Genomic DNA, 22,111 nt, shown 5'->3' on the forward strand with positions numbered 1-22,111 from the left:
GGAGGCATTAAGAGTTCCTGATGCTTTATTGGAGCTTGCTGGAAACTTTGATTACCTTTAATTTATTTAATCAACTTTTTAATGTTCAAAAACACTTACTTCCCTCCTCATTGTTACATTATGTGCTCGATTTATTTGTCACGATTTTGATATACCTGGAAATCTCAATTCTGCCACATCTGAGATAGTGCTTGAGAATTATTTTTAACTATACACTTACCGTTATACTTATTTCCCAGTCCTTCCAATAGGAGGCACTGATGCTGCTCTAAGGTCTACCTTCCAGATCCATTACTGCATATGATGCTGCAGGTGTCTTGGATCATTCTAAAATCTGGGAGAGCTGGACAGAGTCCTATTTTTAGACAGTGTGATGTGTCTAGCAGACTGCATTACAACTTGGGGATTCTTCATCTTGTCATGAGATCCACTCCAGAATAGAAAGCATTTGATCAAATCCCTCCATTCTCAATCCCCACTATAATGCCTGGGGCATATCCTTATAGGATTTGTTTATGGTAACTAGATGCACGGTAAATACTGCATACTTCCAGTACATCAGACTCAGGCTTCTCTGGCATTTCCACAGGTGTAATTACTGTCACTGCCTCCGGCCTTCAGCAGGCAATCAGTTCGTTTACTCATATCAAAACAGGAAATGCTGGAAATCTCAGGGGGCCAGGCAGCCTCTGTGGAGAGAAACAGAGTTAACGAAATGTTTCAGGATCGATGACCCTTCGTCAGATCTGGCAAAAGTTCGTTTACACGCCGGTCTCACAGCAACGGCGCGCTCACCAGCATCGGCGCTGTCGGCGGCCAATCACATCTGTCCTTCCATTCATGCGCGTTAGCCTCGTCCAATCAGCTTGTTCGTTTTGCCGGTCGACTCTCCGGTGCTTTGTATTGTGGGAAGGAAGCGAGCCGATTGTTGTCGGATTGCGGCCGTTTGACTGAAAACATTTGGATTTGGCTGAATTTACTTGTTTTTTTTTGTCGGAGGGCACGAGCGGTTTGAGAGGTATTTACAGTGAATAATTTATATCACTCATTCTCGATTGCTTCAGTTTTACAGGCAAAGGTTCGCACTGCAAGTAGGCAGTAAGGTTACCGAGGATAATAAAAACAGAGAAGGCAGCATCTATGGAGAGAAAAACAGAGTTAACGTTTTGGGTCGACAGAACCCGCTGAGATTTCCAGCATTCTCTGTTTTTATTTCAGATTCCAGCATCCGCAGTATTTTGCTTTTGTATTAAGGAAATGTGTCTGTGCTTTCTAATGCATTAATCAAAGAATTGGTAAGGATCACAGAACACCATTTAAAGAAAGATGAAAGAAAGACGTACATTTATATAGCGCCTTTCACAACCTCAGGACGTCCCAAGGCTCTTTACAGCCAAGGAAGTACTTTTGAAGTGTAGTCACTGTTATAATGCAGGAAACACGGCAGCTATTTGCACAGTAAGCTCCCACAAACAGCAATGTGATAATGAACAGATAATTTAAAAAAAATGTTGATTGAGGGATAAAAATTGGTCAGAACACCGGGTATAACTACCTTGCTCGTCTTTGAAATAGTGCCATGGGATCTTTTACATCCACCGAAGAGAACAGACATCTCATCTGAAAGACGGCACCTCCGACAGTGCAGCACTCCGAGTCTCAGCACTGCATTGGAGTGCCAGCCTAGATTTTTGTGCTCAAATCTCTGGAGTGGGATTGTGAACCCACAACATTCTGACTCAGAGACAAGAGTACTACCAACTGAGCCACGGCTGACATTTAATAACAATGAAATTGGACTTAGTCACCATAAATCTCTGGCCCCAATGTCATGCTCTACATGGAATAACACCCCTATTATAAAACAGCATATCCTTTGATTTATCATAACTAACGTCATAGGAGATCTACTGGTTATATATTTAAAAATGTTGCTCATAACAAACATGTCAGATTTAACCTTAGTTGTGTTTTTTGTAGAGTGAAATAATGGAGCATGTGCACTTGATCGCGCTAGACGAGGAGGATTTGTACTCGGGATATAATGACTACAACCCAACTTATGATACAGAGGTATGGTTACTTGAGAATGGGTACTTTGATTAGTAATTTTATCAACACAAGTTTATATAATATTTATGTCTGATCTGTGTGGGATAAACCTGTGTTTTGATTAGTTATAGATAAAATGTCTGATTCTGTGATTGAAGTACATTTTCTCGAATACTGCTCCAATACTGTAAAAGCAATTCAAAGGCAATGTAAATACAGTATATATAGTCAAAATGTAGCATACCATTTTTTAATAAACATTGTAAGATCATGAAGAAGGTATTTGTCATGTGCGTACATAATTATCTGTGCTTTTAATGAATATTGGATAAGCATTGTTTGTAAATATTTGAGTGACAAGCTCAAAGAATGTTCAAATATGAAGATTTTTCTATCATCCTTTCCAAAACGTTTACTGCAATAATCTTTGTCACCAATAATCAAGCAGATTCTTATAATAACTAGTATTTCATTTTTTTCTAAAGTGAATACTAAAGGAAAAAGAGCTGCTTAAAAATGTAATACAGAACAACACAAAATCATTGCATGCACAATTAGAGTTGTGTAAGAAATAACCAGGTAAGACTGTTGCTTTGTTTAAAAAAAATATATGATATAACCTCTTTATGTTGTATGTAGGAACTAGAGAATGATGCAGCTTTTCAGCAAGCTTTGAGGACTAGCCATGGAAGAAGACCACCAGTAAGTGAATTACAAGAATAATTGCACTTAGATAGAGTTAATGGAATTCTTTGACAAAGTACAAGCTCCTGACCCCATTCTGGATTCTTTGGCCAGGCTTAACTGTGTCCAAGGAGGCAGCTAGCTTCTAAGGGGCTGAAATTGGCCTGTTCTGCACCTCCCGTTAGCGCATCCGGGGTGCGCGAACGGGGCACAAAATTGTTTGCCGGGGGGCTAGTAGCACCCCGAGGCACCTCGTCTCCCGACGGTGACATCATCACTGTGCGCGGCAAACCCTTTCCGTCCCACAGTGGAAATTACCTCGCGCTCTGTGAGGCTGCCACGGGCAATGCCCGCGCCAGCCTCGCAGGTCATAAACCAGGCTGACCTCCGTTCCTGGGGTGGAAGTTAAAGGGGAGGTGCGCTGTACGCTGCCATTTTTTTTCTTTAGCCGACTCACTGGTTGGCCCGTTCTGATCTGCTGTCGCATGGTCTGGGCTGCCAACATGCAGTCCAGCACTCCGTTTAGGCCGATCCCGTCTGCCTAGCGCCCTGGACACCGCCCCAACAGAAAGTGGGGAGCGCGATATTGCACTCCACTTGCTGTGAGGGGCAATAACCTGAATTTCGCGGCTGAGGCAGGCCGCCCTTACACGGTTACCGCCCCCAAACAGGGCATAACCCAATTTCATGCCCTAAGTTTCTATGGGTGAAACAATGACGTAGCCTGCAATAGGGCTGTAGGAACAGCTTGCCAATTTCCCTCCTTAGGGACCGAAATTGCCCATTGCCCCAAACAAGTTGCGCCTACCGTTTCCGAACGGTTCCGTCAGCCCCAATGCATGGGGCGGACAATCCGGAGAAATTCAGATGTTGGTGCTTTTTTTAAAAAACGGGGCAGGAGTGGACTCTTCATCGGGGCGGAGTGACAGTCACTAGCGGGGCGGAAGTGGGGCCGGGTCGGAGTAGCCGATGCACGAAGTCATCAGCGTCGCGCTGATGACGTAATCGCGCTGATACGTCACAACGTCCCTCCCCATCAGTTAAAGGGGAGCGCCGCTGCGAACTCTGCAACCACTTTAGTGACAAACACTGGGCCACCAGGGAGGGCTTCGGCCCGGCCAGTGGACTGGCACCCAAGAGGGGGTGCCAGGCTGCCTGTTGGTGGTCCGGCCGAACCCGCAGTCATAATTGTTGGGCCGACCTGGCAGTCAGCTGACAAAAAAAACCCATGGTGTCACCCACAGCACCACCTCCCCTTTAAGGGCGGCCATGCCGCCAAGCCACACAAAGGGTACAGCCAGCCAAAGCTGTCGGGGGCACTGACTGGCGACGGCGCCACTCCCGCGGGGCAATTTCAGGAAGGCGTCGGCGCGTGCACGCGGCGCCAAGAAAACAGGCCGAGCGGTCCCCTACACCGCTCCAAACCTGAGAAAGGGCAATTTTAAAATTGGTGTCCCCTCCGCAGAGGTTCAGCGGCCATTCTGCACTGACCCGTGGCCGTTGCTTTCAGGCAGCCAGAGGCCTTATAGAAAAGGGCAATTTCGGCCCCTATAGCTAAGTGAGCTATTTAAAACAACGTCATGGTATATCTCTTTGTAAAGAGGATCTAAGTATAAATGTTATTAATAATTTAGACAGGCAAAAAGAAATACTTGCATTTGTATGCTGCCTATCATATTATTGAAACAGCTCAGTACTTTTATATATCTGAATTGTTCAGCTATGAGTCTGCTAATCAGCATTTACTGTTCCTTTACAAAAGTTAATGGGATTTAGAAAAAGACTGATCTCTTACCAATGTGAAACATGTGAATCACTTTTGAAGCTTAAGGTTACCAAATGTGTTTAATAATTATTTTATAGATGACTGCAAAAATACCAAATACTGCAGCAGGTGCACGTTCCTTCGGGAATATGGGGGTAGGTACACTATATTAAGCAATACTGTGGAGTAGTTTATAATCACTGAAAATAATTTGATTAGTGCTCCAACTGCTGTTGTTTTTAAATTACTGTGAGCTTTATACCTTGTATGAAGTCCACTTTATCTACAGTATGCACAATATCATATTTTTGCAAAGTCTGTCTTAAACATTGTCTTCTTTATTTATATATATCCACAACACCTAACATTGCCCCACACCATGCACTATACCTCACCGAAGAGGACGTGTGAGTAACTTGCTCCCAAGCCTGTACTAATGCTACTGTAACCAGCTGTTTGGAGGACTGAGAGTGATTTGTCCTCTAATTTTTATTTCTTCCTGGCCTGTGCTTGAAGACATAGCTGAATTAGGGTTTCAATGTAATCATTAGCGTAATCATTGATGTGAACCTGGATCTTATAATTTAATGACATATCAAGTGGAGACGCGAGTAGACTTTGCCAACTTATCCTTTGGAACATTTGTAGATGGCTTCATGGGACTTCAAAATAAAGCAATCTAGAATGTAAATACTAGTGTCTTGTCAATCAGCCAATTAAATGGCAGTTAGTCAAGCTGCAGTATTGATAACTTGGATTCAAATTGGGTTGGCTTGGGGTAGGTGGTGAGGGTTAGAGGGCTAGGTGGGAAGGGGTTGTGTGGTTCACAGTGGGTTAGCATACTGTCCTTTCAACTCAGAGCAGGGTGAAAACTCAGATTATATTGATGGATGAAATCTTCACCCTCTGGCTGTAAAGATTATTTGTAAGATTTATTTTTGACACTTCCTTCCCAGCATCTATTAAGGTGATCCATAGTAGAAAGCAGCCCCTTTCTCAGCACCAAATGGCAATCTCATGCAGACAGGACATAAAAATAGCTGGTGTAAGAGATGAAAAAAATTACTTGGTGCAGGATGTGCATTTTTCTAAGGTTAGGATTAAACCATATAGTGAGTTGTACCCTGTTTTTCATCTGAGTGCTTCTTGCTGAAAATGAGTAATTAAATAGAAAAGGTGTTCCATTCCCCAGTGATGTCTCTTGCCTTAATGCAAGCATGAAACTTTGCATACAGATTTTTGTGCACCTATACTTGGATTCATATGTTTCAGTTTTATATTTAATGTCAGTGATGTATAGGTGAGCGTTTGTATGTGTGCAGTTACTAGAAATTTCTTGCCTATGCCACATCTTTTATATATAAATGTTTTAGTGAAATAAACGGTAGTGGTAAATACTATGAACTTACTCGCAGAATCATAAAAATGTGTGTTACATGGAACAAAACTTCTCTATCATCTAACTTACCAAAAGCATATTGGTTGGGTGAGTGGGTGATTTCCCATGGTGTTGCACAAAGTAAATTGTTTGTATCTTACCTGTCTCTACTGTCTTTGTGTTGCTGTTTTTCGCTCTCTGTCTCTCTTCCTCTGGTTCAGTCTTTCTTTCTCTACTCTTCTGCTTCTCTCCCCAAGGGATGAGCTGCAATCACCTCTCATTAATCACTGGGAAGACCTCCACCAGAAACTCCGTTCCTCGGCCACAGATTCCATCCTCTCCCTGACCACTGTCTCAGGCTGAACCAGACTGTTCAAAACCTTATCGTCCTATTTGACCCTCCGCTGATCTTCTGAAACCCCCCCATATCCTCTCCATCATAAAGACTGCCTAACTCCATCCATCTCTGTAACATTGCCCGTCTCCACCTTTGCCTCAGTTTACTGCTGCTGAAACCCTCATCTATGTATTTGTTACCTTCAGACTTGACTGTTCCTACCAGCCTACCATCTTCCACCCTCCATATGCTTGAGTTCATCAAAACTCTGCTGCCAGTATCCTTACCTGCACCAGTTTTGTTCACCCATCACCCCTGTGCTCTCTTTCATGCATTGACTCCCAAACCACTAAGTACTCAATTTTATAATTCTGATCCTCGTGTTCAAACCTCTCCATGGCCTTGCCCCTCCCTATCTCTAACCTCCACCGGCCCTACAATGACCAAGAGCTCTGCATTGTACCAATTCTAGCCTCTTTTGCATCTCTGACTTCCTTCTCCCATCAATTGGTGGTCGTGCCTTCATAATCTAGGCCCTAAGCTCTGTAATTCCCTTCCTAAACCACCACCTCCCATAGTATTGAACTTTTAAAATTTTCAACAAAACACAGATGAGGTAATTAGCTGGCTTAAAATTTCAACTTAAAAAAAAATTGAAATAACATTTCATGAAAAAAAACTTTTTCTCCCCATCCTTGTGCATGCTTGCACTCTTTCTCGGTTTCTCATAACCCCTGCCTCTCTGACCCAGTCTCTCTTTCTCTCACTACATCTCTCTGGTCCTTATCTATCACTGTCCCAGTCTCTCTCTTCCCCTGAACCCAGATTCTTTCACTTTCTAAAGTTAATAGAACACAAATAAGGCTAAAACAGCTGTGTAATTAGAATGCTCTATTTTTCCCCTCTTTGTTACATACGGGCTCCTTTTTGAGGAATCTGCATTTGAAACTTGTCCTTAATTTTGAAAAACATTTTATAAGAAAAGCTTATCAGCAGAAATCGCGAGAAGCTAATGGAAGAAATATACCTCGCTATATCTGATTAAACAGTACTGATGTATTCTAGAAAGTTAGGAACACTGCACATGCTGAAACTGCACAATTCAAATTTAACTCACCATGTCACAATATTAAGTACAAGCCCAGCCTTTTGAATGAGACTGAGGCCTACAAGTAAAACATTTTACTGAAGTCATTGGACCGTAAATTGCGGCCTCTCCGGGTATGTACGCTGTGCGCATGCGTCCAAAGAGGCCTCGCAAGTGCCGGTTCTCGGTGCGCAATGCGCATGCGCCAAAAAACAGCATTTGTGAACTGTCAAAATTTATTTTGACAGATCACACACATCTCCAGGAGAAGGACATTCGCGCACAGAGATTTGGGCTACTTGCCCAACTCCTGCCCAGCGAATGTCCTTCAAATTCTTGTGCCTGCTTTTACCAGCACGGAGCTGGTCGAATGCGGTCAGTGCTTCGATGCTGCGGAACTCCCACACAGCAAGCAAGCCCCAGGTGGGCAGAGGAAATGTTTCAAGGACACCCTCAAAGCCTCCTTGATAAAGTGTAACATCCCCACCGACACCTGGGAGTCCCTGGCCAAAGAACGCCCTAAGTGGAGGAAGAGCATCTGGGAGGGCGCTGAGCATCTTGAGTCTCGTCACCGAGAGCATGCAGAAAACAAGCGCAGGCAGCGGAAGGAGCGTGTGGCAAACTAGACTCTCCACCCACCCTTTCCTCCAACGACTGTCTGTCCCACCTGCGACAGAGACTGCAATTCCCGTATTGGACTGTTCAGTCACCTGAGAACTCACTTTTAGAGTGGAAGCAAGTCTTCCTCGATTTTGAGGGACTGCCTATGATGATGATGATGACCAGAATAAGAGTTTTAAAACAGCAATTTGTATTTATATAGAGCCTTTAACATGTAAAATATCGCAAGGTACTTCACAGGAGTGATATAAGACAAAACAAATAAATTTGACACCCGAGTCACATAAGAAGAAATTATGACAGATGAGGTACGTTTTAAGGAGCATCTTAAAGGAGGAAAGAGAGGTAGCGAGGCGGAGAGGTTTAGGGAGGAGGTTCCAGAGCTTAGGGCCCAGGCAGTTGAGGGCACGACCACCAATGATTGAGCAGTTATAATCAGGGATGCTCAAGTGGGCAGAGTTTGAGGAGCACAGACATCTTGGGTATGGGAAGGATTGTGAGGCTGAAGGAGATTATGGAGATAGAGAGGGGTGAGGCAATGGAGGGATTTATAAACAAGGTTGAGAATTTTGACCGGAAGCTCACTTTAGGGTCAAATATGACACCTAGATTGCGAACAGTGTGGTTCAGCCTCAGACAGATGCTAGGGAGAGGGATGGAGTCGGTGGCTAGGGAACACAGTTTGTGGCGGGGACCAAAGACAATGGCTTTGGTTTTCCCAATATTAAATTGGAGAAAATTTCTGCTCATTCAATACTGGATGTCGGGAAAACAGTCTGACAATTTAGAGACCATGGAGGGGTTGAGAGATGTGGTGGAGAGCTAGAGCTGGGTGTCGTCAGCAGACATGTGGGCCCCAAGTTTCCACATGATTTGCTCCTGATTTTTAGAAGCAACTGGTGGAGAACAGAGTATCTTAGAAATCGGAATTCTCCACATTTATGTTAAAAATTGAACAGCTACAAAGAATTTGAATAGTCTCAAACAAGTGCATGTGTCCCGTTTATCACAGTCTATCTTTAATTACAGAATGCACTCCCTCATCCTCACACACAGAAATATCAAGAAAATTAAAATGCAAGCCTTTGCAAGGGTTCAATAAACAAATTTTCACTTTTTCTGCAGCACTTTTTAAAATGGCCGAGTGCCAATGTTTACTTCAGACTGCGCGTGCGCGAACGCTCCAACGCGCAGGGTTGCCGGCACGAAAAAAACTCCCTCCTACTTACAAAATCGGCGCGAGTGGTAGGCTCCGCCCCCTGTGCGCCGCGCCAAGCAGACATCGAGCTGCAAAGCGCTCGAGAATAGCGCGTTTTTTTTCAGGCGCCGTTTTCGGCGCGAAAAACGGGCGCCCAGCTCGGAGGGGCGCCTGTTTTGCCGCGTGTGGAAACTTGGGGCCGTGGAAACTAATGCCATGTTTTCAGATGATGTCGCCAAGGGGCAGCATGGAGATGAAAAATAGGAGGGGGCCAAGGATAGATCCTTGGGAGACACCAGATAGAAAAATTAAATGTTATCACTAATTTTTATATTAAAAATCCTACCATTAAGGGAAGTTTATTTTTACCCTTATTAAAACATATTAAATAAATTCCAATGTTTTTTGACAAAACATTTAATTAAATTCAATTTCAATTAATTTTAAATATCAGGTTTTTAAAAATTTATTGTGCTGTGTTTTTGGGGGTATTTTCATTGATTAGTAATGGGAGCTCGTACAAATGGAACTCACCATTTTTATCAATGGGAATACTCCCATGTTCATTGGTGATCCAGGTCCACGTGATCCCAGGTTGCACTTACGTTCCAGTGATGCATGGGCCCATACGCTGGACTACGAATGGAGGCCTCGGACCGCAAGTCTACGTTCTGCTGAGACCACCAGGTTCTTTTGTAAAAAAAATTCAGTCTGAAGCGTCCGCTCGCAGGAAGTTTCCGACCTCAATTTCTGGCCCATTAAAAGATACAAAATACAATTTAATGGATACATTTAATCATGTTATTCCAAAACATATCCATTTTTGAATGTTTTATTTTCGTTAAACTGTTAATTACAACATTAAGAATAGCTACAATTATTCTCTTCAGCCAGCTAACAATACACAGGTAAAAATGTCACAAACAAGATTTGTAGCATAATAAAGGGATTAAAGTATTGGGCTCAAGTTTTTACCAGAGTTGCTCCTATTTTTTTGGACCAACTAGTTTAGAATGGAGCATCTTAGAAATTGTAATTCTTGGCATTTAGTTTGCTCCAGTTCTAGTGTGTCAGAATAGTTTCATTTTAGAACAGATTTTTTTTTCAAAAGGCGGCGTGTCCAGCCACTTATGCCTGTTTTGCAAGTTTAGGCCGCGAAAACTTTCTCCAATCTAACTTAGAGCGGAGTAAGTGTAGATTTTTGTATGCTCAGAAAAATCTTGCCTAGACTTATAAATCAGGCGTAGGGAACGAGAGATAGAAACATAGAAACATAGAAAATAGGTGCAGGAGTAGGCCATTTGGCCCTTCGAGCCTGCACCATCATTCAATAAGATCATGGCTGATCATTAACCTCAGTACCCCTTTCTCGCTTTCTCTCAATACCCCTTGATCCCTTTAGCTGTAAGGGCCATATCTAACTCCCTCTTGAATATATCCAATGAACTAGCATCAACAATTCTCTGCGGTAGGGAATTCCACAGGTTAACAACTCTCTGAGTGAAGAAATTTCTCCTCATCTCAGTCCTAAATGGCTTACCCCTTATCCTTAGACTGTGTCCCCTGGTTCTGGTCTTCCCCAACATCGGGAACATTCTTCCTGCATCTAACCTGTCCAGTCCCATCAGAATTTTATATGTTTCTAAGAGATCCCCTCTCATTCTTCTAAACTCCAGTGAATACAGGCCCAGTCGATCCAGTCTCTCCTCATATGTCAGTCCAGCCATCCCAGGAATCAGTCTGGTGAACCTTCGCTGCACTCCCTCAATAGCAAGAACGTCCTTCCTCAGATTAGGAGACCCAAACTGAACACAATATTCCAGGTGAGGCCTCAATAAGGCCCGCACAACTGCAGTAAGGCCTCTCTGCTCCGATACTCAAATCCCCTAACTATGAAGGCCAACATACCATTTGCCTTCTTCACCGCATGTTGTACCTGCATGTCAACTTTCAATGACTGATGTACCATGACACCCAGGTCTCGTTGCACCTCCCCTTTTCCTAATCTGCCGCAATTCAGATAATATTCTGCCTTTGTGTTTTTGCCACCAAAGTGGATAACCTCAAATTTATCCACATTATACTGCAGCTGCCACTCGTTTGCCCAGTCATCTAACCTGTCCAAGTCACCCTGCAGCCTTTTAGCATCCTCCTGAACAGCTCACACCACCACCCAGCTTAGTGTCATCTGCAAACTTGGAGATATTACACTCAATTCCCTCATCCAAACCATTAATATATATTGTAAATAGCTGGGGTCACAGCACTGAGCCCTGCAGCACCCCACTAGTCACTGCCTGCCATTCTGAAAAGGACCTGTTTATCCCGACTCTCTGCTTCCTGCCTGCCAACCAGTTCTCTATCCACATCAGTACACTACCCCCAATACCATGTGCTTTAATTTTGCACACCAATTTCTTGTGTGGGACCTTGTCAAAAGCCTTTTGAAAGTCCAACTATATCACATCCACTGGTTCTCCCTTGTCCACTCTACCAGTTACATCCTCAAAAAATTCTAGAAGATTTGTCAAGCAGGATTTCCCTTTCATAAATCCATGCTGACTTGGACTGATCCCATCACTGCTTTCCAAATGTGCTGCTATTTCATCTTTAATAATTGATTCCAACATTTTCCCCACTACCGATGTCAGGTTAACCGGCCTATAATTACCCGTTTTCTCTCCCTCCTTTCTTAAAAAGTGGTGTTACATTAGCTACCCTCCAGTCCATAGGAACTGATCCAGAGTCGATAGACTATTGAAAAATGATCACCAATGCATCCGCTATTTCTAGGGCAACTTCCTTAAGTACTCTGGAATGCAGACCATCAGGCCCAGGCGATTTATCGGCCTTCAATCCCATCAATTTCCCTAACACAATTTCCTGTCGAATAAGGATTTTCTTCAGTTCCTCCTTCTCACTCGACCCTTGGTCCCCTAGTATTTCCGGAAAGTTATTTGTGTCTTCCTTCGTGAAGACAGAACCAAAGATTTGTTTAACTGGTCTGTCATTTTTTTGTTCCCCATTATAAATTCACCTGAATCTGACTGCAAGGGACCTATGTTTGTTTTCACAAATCTTTTTCTCTTCACATTTCTATAGAAGCTTTTGCAATCAGTTTTTATGTTCCCAGAAAGCGTCCTCTCATACTCTATTTTCCCCCTCCTAATTAAACCCTTTGTCCATCTCTGCTGTATTATAAAATTCTCCCAGTCTTCAGGTTTGCTGCTTTTTCTGCCTAATTTATATGCCTCTTCCTTGGATTTAACACTATCCTTAATTTCCCTTGTTAGCCATGGTTGAGCCACCTTCCCAGTTTTATTTTTACTCCAGACAGGGATGTACAATTGCTGAAGTTCATCCATGTGATCTTTAAATGTTTGCCATTGCCTATCCACCGTAATCCCTTTAAGTATCATTCGCCAGTCTATTCTAGCCATTTCACGATTCATACCATCAAGGTTACCTTTCCTTAAGGTCAGGACCCTAATCTCTGAATTAACTGTGTCGCTCTCCATCTTAATAAAGAATTCTACCATATTATGGTCACTCTTCCCCAAGGGGCCTCGCACAGCAAGATTGCTAATTAGCCCTTTCTCATTACACATCACCCAGTCTAGGATGGCCAGCTCTCTAGTTGGTTCCTCGACATATTGGTCTAGAAAACCATCCCTAGTACATTCCAGGAAATCCTCCTCCACCGCATTGCTGCCAGTTTGGTTAGCCCAATCAATATGTAGATTTAAGTCGCCCATGATAACTGCTGTACCTTTATTGCACGCATCCCTAATTTCTTGTTTGATGCAGTTCCCAACCTCGCTGCTACTGTTTGGTGGTCTGTACACAACTCCCACTAGCGTTTTCTGCCCTTTGGTTTTCCGTAGCTCCACCCATACCGATTCCACATCATCCAAGCTAACGTCCTTCCTTACTATTGCATTAATTTCCTCTTTAACCAGCAATGCCACCCCGCCTCCTTTTCCTTTCTGTCTATCCTTCCTAAATGCTGAATATGCCTGGATGTTGAGTTCCCAGCCTTGGTCACCTGGAGTCATGTCTCCGTGATGCCAATTACATGATACCCGTTAACTGCTATCTGCGCAGTTAATTCATCCACCTTATTCCGAATACACCTCGCATTGAGGCACAGAGCCTTCAGGCTTGTCTTTTTCACGCACTTTGCCCCTTTAGAATTTTGCTGTAATGTGGCCCTTTTTGCTTTTAGCCTTAGGTTTCTCTGCCCTCCACTTTTACTTTTCTTCTTTCTATCTTTTGCTTCTCCCTGCATAGGTTCCCATCCCCCTGCCATATTAGTTTAACCCCTCCCCAGCAGCATTAGCAAACCCCTAGGACATTGGTTCCGGTCCTGCCCAGGTGCAGACCATCAGGTTTGTACTGGTCCCACCTCCCCCAGAACCGGTTCCAATGTCCCAGGAATTTGAATCCCTCCCTTCTGCACCACTCAAGCACCTATTCATCTGAGCTATCCTGCGAGTCCTACTCTGACTAGCACGTGGCACTGGTAACAATCCTGAGATTACTACTTTTGAGGTACTACTTTTTAATTTAGCTCCTAGCTCCCTAAATTCGTCTTGTAGGACCTCATCCTGTTTTTTACCTATATCGTTGGTACCTCTATGCACCACAACAACTGGCTGTTCACCCTCCCCCTTCAAAATGCCCTGCACCCGCATCCTTGCACCAAGGAGGTAACAGACCATCCTGGAGTCTCGGTTGCGGCCGCAGAAACGTCTGTCTATTCCCCTTAGAATCGAATCCCCTACCACTATAGCTCTCCCACTCTCTCTCCTGCCCTCCTGTGCAGCAGGGCCACCCACGGTGCCATGAACTTGGCTGCTGCTGCTCTCCCCTGATGAGTCATCCCCCTCAACAGTACCCAAAGCGGTGTATCTGTTTTGCAGGGGGATGACCGCAGGGGACCCCTGCACTACCTTCCTTCCACTGCTCGTGGGGGGGGGGGGGGCGGGTGGAAGGAAGTTTACAAACATTAAACACTTCACTTTTAGAAATAAAGAGCCATCATCAATAATAAATAATAAATAAATCAATAAATCAACCAATAAATCAATCAAAAATAAAAAATAAAAAAAATCAATCAATAAATAGAAAATTAAGTTTCTACTCACCTACTGCAGCACCGGGAGCTCTCCAACAGCGTGCTGGGACGGGGCCCCCCACTGTCTCTCTCTCTCTGTCTCTGTCAGTGTCTCTGTGTTTCTGACAGCGGGGGGAGGAGGGGGGAAGAGGGGAGAGGGAGAGGAGGGGGAGAGGAAGGAGGGAGGGAGGGGGGAAAGGAGGTAGAGGAGGGGGAGGGGAGGGAGGGAGAGAGGAAAGGGGGAGAGGAGGGGGGGAGGAGGGGGAAGGGCTGAATGGGAGGGAGGAGGGGGAAAGGCTGAACGGGAGGGAGAGGGAGAGGCTGAACGGGAGCAGGGGGGAGCTGAATGGGAGGGGGGAGGGGGAAGGGCTGAACGGGAGCGGGGGCGAGGGGAGCTGAACAGGAGGGGGGGAGGCTGAATGGGGTTGGGGGAGCGGGGAGCTGAACGGAAGGGAGGAAGGGAGGCTGAACGGGAGGGAGGGGGTGAGCTGAACGGGAGGGAGGGAGATGGGGGGAGCTGAACGGGATGGGGGGGTGGGGGGGAGCTGAACGGGAGGGAAGCCCGAGTCCCAAACTTCAATGCCCAGTGAGCCCATTTGGCCAGGGCTAGGGACGGCATTCTCCAGGCCTGCACAGATTCAGGCTGCGAGGAGCTACTGCACATGCGTGCACACTCTAGTGCGCATGTGCAGAGGTCCCGGCACTGTTTTCAGCGCTGGGACCTGGCGCCACCTCTGACCCCTTGTGCCACGCCACGCCACGCCAAGATCGAAGACCCGGGATAAACGGGTCCTTTTCAGAATGACAGGCGGCGACTAGTGGGGTGCCGCAGGGCTCAGTGCTGGGACCCCAGCAATATACATTAATGATTTGGATGAGGGAATTGAGTGCAATATCTCCCAAGTTTGTAGATGAAACTAAGCTGGGTGGCGGTGTGAGCTGTGAGGAGGACGCTAAAAGGCTGCAGGGTGACTTGGACAGGTTAGGTGAGTGGGCAAACGCGTGGCAGATGCAGTATAATGTGGATAAATGTGAGGTTATCCACTTTGGTGGCAAAAACATGAAGGCAGAATATTATCTGAATGGCGGCAGATTAGGAAAAGGGGATGTGCAACGAGACCAGAGTGACATGGTACATCAGTCATTGAAAGTTGGCATGCAGGAACAGCAGGCAGTGAAGATAGCAAATGGTATGTTGGCCTTCATAGCTAGGGGATTTGAGTATAGGAGCAAGGAGGTCTTACTGCAGTTGTACAGGGCTTTAGTGAGGCCTCACCTGGAATATTGTGTTCAGTTTTGGTCTCCTAATCTGAGGAAGGATGTTCTTGCTACTGAGGGAGTGCAGCGAAGATTCACCAGACTGATTCCTGGGATGGCTGGACTGACATATGAGGAGAGACTGGATCGACTGGGCCTGTATTTACTGGAGTTTAGAAGAATGAGAGGGGATCTCTTCGAAATATATAAAATTCTGATGGCACTGGACAGGTTAGATGCAGGAAGAATGTTCCCGATGTTGGGGAAGTCCAGGACCAGGCGACATAATCTAAGGATAAGAGGTAAGCCATTTAGGACTGAGATGAGGAGAAACTTCTTCACTCAGAGAGTTGTTAACCTGTGGAATTCCCTACCGCAGAGAGTTGTTGATGCCAGTTCATTGGATATATTCAAGAGGGAGTTAGATATGGCCCTTACGGCTAAAGAGATCAAGGGGTATGGAGAGAAAGCAGGAAAGGGATACTGAGGTGAATGATCAGCCATGATATTATTGAATGGTGGTGCAGGCTCGAAGGGCTGAATGGCCTACTCCTACACCTATTTTTTATTTTTCTAAGACGTCCTGAGGAGCTCGCAGAATCACAAGGTAAGTTCTCGGTGCCCTTTTTATTCCAGAAATTCGGCACACCTTGTGGAGGTGCGCCGTGTTTACAGAGGGCGGAAACTTGGGCCCATCATTTCACAATAACATGTTTTGACTTACCTATAAAGTTCTCTTTTGTGTCTTTGAGTACCTTTGTAAACATTTTTATTCGAAGATAGCAGTCTCTCTGAAATGCCTATGGGGGGAAATTGCCCCTCTGAGAAAGGCACATTAGCAGGGTACTAAAGGGTTTTTGCCCGGGCATGGCGGCCAGTGCATCTCCCCCCCGGCATGGAATTGCCCCGGGGCTCGATGCCCGAAAAGAGCTTCAAGCACCACCTCGTGATTAGTGGTGCGGCGCAAGTACGGCGATGACATCATTGCAGTACGCGCCGACCTCTTATAGCCCCATGCTGACCCCTTGGCGTGGGGCGATGCCACCGACGGCTTCACGGGGCAAGAAGCTGTGGTGGCTGGGGCTCCCCGGCCTCCCTTAATGAGGAGATGGTCGTGCCACCGTAGCCATTTTTTCTGTGTCGGTCGATTTTTCAGCATTTCTCACAGAGCCGTGAGCAGCAACAGCAAGGTGGTGAGTGGGAGCGGCACTGAAAAAGGAGCAGCCAGTAAAAGGGTGCATGGACGAATGGGGAATTAGAAATGTTGGTGCTGAGTGGAGTTTAGGATGATGTGCCCTGTGAGAAGTGCCTCAAGCACTGAGTCCACTGCCCTATGTGTGATTTTTTGGGGTTCAGATTAGCTAGGTCTGTGCTGCCCAGTTTTGGAATCATAGGTCGCGATTTTCCCTACCTCGGCAGGTCCGTGGCGGGCGATATCTGTGGTGGGTCCCGGTACCGCTCCTGTCTCCATCCCGGCCTCTGACATGACTTTCCCCTGATTGGGTTATTAAGCCCGCCCAACGAGTTTCCCGACCAATTGAAGGAGGCGGGTCTGATGACGTCATTTGATGACGTGACATCAGCTGGATTCCTCAACGGGACCATGTGCAAATTTACTTTGACATTTGTGCTGTCAGTGTTCTACAGCATTGAGCTGCTGCAAACACTGACAAGCACTGCACAAAGGTGCATGGCTGCACCCAGGCTCTCCCATGACTCCCTCCATAAGCATATAGAGGGAGTCACAGCACGCAGGGAGGTTCTATTCCCTTCCAATGGGCGGAAGAGACCCTCCTAGGAGACCAACGCAGCCTGGTTGCCCATTGTACAGGAGGGCACAGGCATGGATGTCATCAGGAGGACCTGGCTGCAATGGCGCAAACTTTTCACTAATCTCAGTGGATCACAAAACGTTACTGCAGAGCCACACTCAACCTCATCCTCTTGTACGACTCATCACATCCCCTCACTCTGCCTTCCCCACCTTACTCATGCATATTCTTACTCACAATAGCTTATCTTGCACCTCCACCTATCCTTCTCTATCTATATTATACCTTCCCCATCTCACTAGCCATGTCTCACACTCACCCTCATCCAGTCACACTGACTAACAACACACAAGGGTAGGCACTTGTGTGTTTCAACCAATGTTCATATGAAGTTTCTGTTAATGTGCTGTCAAACTTTGCATTGTTGGACAGATTTGTGTGAAACGGAGATGGTAAAGGTAATTGATAGGCAGGATGTACTGAAAAGACTGGCTATGCTTAGAGTGGATAACTCGCCTGGTCCAGTTGTTATGGGAAGTGGGGATGGAGATAGTGGGAAGGGCTTGCCATAATCTTCCAATCTTCTCTAGATGCGGGTGAGGTGCCAGAGGAATGGAAAGTGGCAAGTGACACCCTTGTTCAAGAAGGGATGTAAGGACAATCCTAGTAGCTACAGGCCGGTCAATTTAACATCAGTTTTTAGAAACAATAATCAGGGAAAGAATTAACAGGCACTTGGAGAGGTTTAAGTTAATTAAGGTGAACCAGCACGGATTTGTAAAAGGCAGATCGTGTTTGACTAATTTAATTAAATTTTTTGATGAAGTTACAGAGAGGGTTGAGGAAGGGAATGCAGTGGATGTTGTCTGTATGGATTTTAGGAAGGCATTTGACAAAGTGCCACATAAAAGGCTGGTTAATAAAATTGAGGCCCATAGAATAGGAGGATCAGTGTCAGCTTGGATAACAAATTGGCTTAAGGACAGAAAACAGCGAGTCGTGATGAATGGTTATTTTTCAGACTGGAAGATGGTGGACAGTGGTGTTCCCCAGGGGACTTGGATATTGGAATACAGAATAACATTTCAAAATTTGCTGATGGTACCAAACTTGGAGGTGTAGCAAACAGTGAGAGTTATGCCAATTCATTGCAACATGACATTGATAGGCTGGCAGAATGGGCAGACAAGTGGCAGATGGAATTTAATACAGAGAAGTGTGGTGATGCATTTTGGCAGAAAGGATAGGGAGAGGCAATATAGACGTAATGGCGTAGTTCTAAAGAGTGTGCAGGGACAGAGGGACCTGGGAGCTCATGTGCATAGATCTTTGAAGGTGGCAGGACATATTGAGAGAGTAGTTAGCAAAGCATATGGGATCCTGGGTTTCATAAATAGAGATATTGAGTACAAAAGCAGGGAAGTTTTATAAAGCTCTGGTTGGGCCATAACTGGAGTATTGCGTCCAGTTCTGGTCACCACACTTTAGGAAGGATGTGAAGGTCCTTGAGATGGTGCAGAGGAGATTGCCAGAATGGTTCCAGGGATGAGGGATTTTAACTACAAGGTTAGGTTGGGGAAGCTGGGGTTGTTCTCCTTGGAGCAAAGGAGGTTGAGCGGAGATTTGATAGAGGTGTACAAGATTATGACAGGTTTAGATAAGGTAGACAAAGAAAAGCTGTTCCCATTAGCTGATGGTACACGTAGTAGGGGACACAGATTTAACATTTTGGGCAAGAGATACAGGGGGGATGTGAGGAAGAACTTTTTCAGGCAGTGAGTGGTAATGACCTGGCACTCGCTGCTGAGGAGGGTGGTGGAAACGGAGACGACCAATGATTTCAAAAGGAAATTGGATATGCACTTGAGAGAAATAAACTTGCATTGCTACTGGGATAGGGCGGATGAATGGGACTGACTGGATTGCTCTACAGAGAGCTGGCATGGATTTGATGGGATGAATGGCCTCCTGCTGTGCTGTAATGACTCTATGGGGCCAAAATTGATGAAGGCCACCGCCCGCCCAAGTGCCGCCGAAAGGACCACCTGAGGTACCTGACTGTACTTTGGGCGGGGTTTTCATCAAAAAGGTCCTTGAAAGAGCGGTGGGCAACAAAAGAGGACTTATGCCGCCAATCTGGATAGCAGCCGGCAGGAGATTCCAATCTCGGCGGCAAAGGCGGTTGCCGCCCAAGTGCCGCCGAGGATGGAGTTGGCCCCATGGAGGGTTGAAGACCTGAAAAGGAACATCACTTAAAAAAAAATCGGAACACCTTCAGGGGACCCCATCCAGGTAAGTTGATGTAAAGAAAAAATGAAAAAAATGTTTATTAATCTTTTTTTTCAGCTTTTCATACTTACCGTCAAAGATAGAACAGCCTCCAGCCAGCGGTCCTTCCCCGTTCTGGCGCCAACTCCCGCCTGCATCAATATGGCATCTCGGTGGGCGGGAGGTCAGTTGCTCCACTTGGCCATCCGCTGATATCAGCAGGCGGTTCCCGGCGGTTCTCCCCGCCCGCCCGCTCCACACCAAATGGAAAGTGGCACTGGGTGCAACTTCAAGAGGAATGTGGGCGGCAGTGGGCGGTAAGACCATCAATTTTGGGCCCATTGGAAATCGCTTAGTGAGTTGCAGTGAATGGTGAGACATAACTGCACCCCGCCTCCCCCCCCCCCCCCCCCCCCCCGTAATGTTGATGTGTGTGAAAGGAATAGCCTGGGCATTGTAGGGATGCTTTATGTTGTTGGCATGGGGAGGTGCCAACCTGGCGCATCATGGGGCAGCCAGGGTGTGCAGCGTCAAGTGAAGTAAATGAGGCCATGGTGAGGCCATCCTTGGCAACCCGGGCAACAATGTGGTTGGGTGCTGATGCCCTGTGTCCTGTGTAGCATCAGGTGATTGCGGAGAAGGTTGGTGTGGTTGCTGTTGATGCTGATATGCCTGGCGATGCTGGTGTTGGGGCTGATCATGGTCAGATTCTGATGACTAAAGTGAGAGAGTATAAAGAGCACCAATGCTGATGGAATAGATGGCAGGTGAAGTTGAGATGACAAGCGATCTGTCAATGGTGGGAGAGGTTATGAGGTCTGACTGGATGGAGACTTGTGCAAAGACTTGCAGCATTCTGAATCTGTAGTGGAAATGCAGTTTAGAGAAGCTAGTGGTTAAGGAAATGTTTCTCAATCAGCTGGGAGCTTTGACTTGATATTTGAAAATGTCAGCTTCACAGACAAGGTCTACGCACAGTGGGATACTGGTGTGTGACCTGTCAAATTCAAAAAGCTGGGGGGGAAAAGCATTGTTAAGTGACTGTAAACAAGCCACTAATGATTTGAATTGGGGCCTCGCCGCTGCCTGTCGGGTCTACTCAGTGCTGGCAAACCCAACGTCGGGAAATGCAGGTGTGCGTGTTTTGACAGCGGAATTTCCACCCACTGTCAATCATTTTAAATTTCACAGCTGACCCGCCACCAATAGGGTCCGCTGAGCTCTGGCAAAATCACAGTTATAGAATCAAAGAAATTTTACGGCACAGAAGTAGGCCATTCGGCTCATCATGTCTGCGCCGGTTGAAAGAGCTATCTCGCCTAATCCCACTTTCCAGCTCTTGATCCATAGCCTTGCAGTTTACATCACTTCGTGCATATCCAAGTACTTTTTAAATGTGATGGAGGTTTCTGCCTCTACCACCCTTTCAGGCAGTGAATTCCAAACCCCCACCACCCTCTGGGTGTAAACAATTCTCCTCAACTCCCCTCCACGCCTACCAATTACTTTAAATCTATGCCCCCTGGTTATTGACCTCTCTGCTAAAGGAAATAGGTGCTTCCTAACCACTTTATCTAGGCCCCTCATAATTTTATACATCTCCTGTCAGCCTCCTCTGTTCCAAAGACAACACCAGCCTATCCAATCTTTCCTCATAGCTAAAATTCTCCAGTACTGGCAGCAGCCTTGTAAATCTCCTCTATCCCCTCTCAAGTGCAATCACATTTTTCCTGTAATGTGGTGACCAGAATGTGTGACGTCCAAGTACAGATCAGCTCTGACTGAGGTTCTCAGTTCAGAGTTGTCACCTTCACACAGAACCGGAGTCCAAACCAGAGGCCAAGGAGATTGGGAGAGTGATCGGGCCTGTTAAAAGTAGCCGAATCGGGAGCCTGACCACACCTTTCGCAGTGCGGGGTGATTCGGGCTCCAGTTTCAGGTTGAATATCAGCAGGTTATAGGATTACTACTAATTATAGACACTGTCAGTGAGTTATTGTATTACTGTTGGTTATGAGGGGGGAATCTGAGTTTTGCCACTTTACTACTAGTTATCAGTGCAATTTCAGTGTGTTACCATTAGTTACTGGTGCAATCAAAGTTTCTCCCATCTCTGGTTTCCCCCCTGCGAATCATTTCCCCACCTTTGGATTCCTCACCTCCGGTTTCCCCTCTTCACCTGCTCATGGGTGGTTTCCTAGTTCTTGGAATCTGTCACACAACGGCTGCTGGTGCGCAACCACGAGCAAAAATACTCGATTATAGGGGACCCAACCTTTATAAGATAAATTCAGTAACATTTGTATAAGTCATGCGGTCAGAAGTCATGTGGTCAGATGTCATGTGATCGCTCGTGTGATGTGTTACGTCGTACATGAAGGTAGATGTTCTGAGTCATTGCTTATAATGAGGTACCTTACACAACGCAAGTTCTTTGAAAAATCAGAGGCTGTGGGCCCACGATTTCCAATGTACACTCATGACATACAAGGTACCTCACCATGAGCAAGGATTTGGAAATTTACCCTATAGAGCACACACTTGAATTATGTTTCTACCCCTTATTTCAGCATAGA

The 22,111-nt window shown here is 45.8% G+C and overlaps 1 protein-coding gene across 2 annotated transcripts in view; it reads left to right on the forward strand.

The window, feature by feature from the left end:
* Nucleotides 1-915: 915 nt before the first annotated feature.
* Nucleotides 916-22,111, forward strand: part of ift88 (intraflagellar transport 88 homolog) — a 145,060-nt gene continuing 123,864 nt past the window's right edge. For both annotated transcript variants that reach the window (XM_070892193.1, XM_070892194.1), the window contains exons 1-4: nt 916-1,018; nt 1,981-2,073; nt 2,692-2,754; nt 4,600-4,656. In XM_070892193.1, coding sequence (XP_070748294.1) covers nt 1,990-2,073; nt 2,692-2,754; nt 4,600-4,656 — 204 coding nt within the window. In that variant the 5' untranslated portion in view covers nt 916-1,018; nt 1,981-1,989. The remainder of the gene's footprint in view (nt 1,019-1,980; nt 2,074-2,691; nt 2,755-4,599; nt 4,657-22,111) is intronic.

This window comes from Pristiophorus japonicus, chromosome 10 (assembly GCF_044704955.1).
Source record: "Pristiophorus japonicus isolate sPriJap1 chromosome 10, sPriJap1.hap1, whole genome shotgun sequence".
Lineage (NCBI taxonomy): Eukaryota > Metazoa > Chordata > Chondrichthyes > Pristiophoridae > Pristiophorus > Pristiophorus japonicus.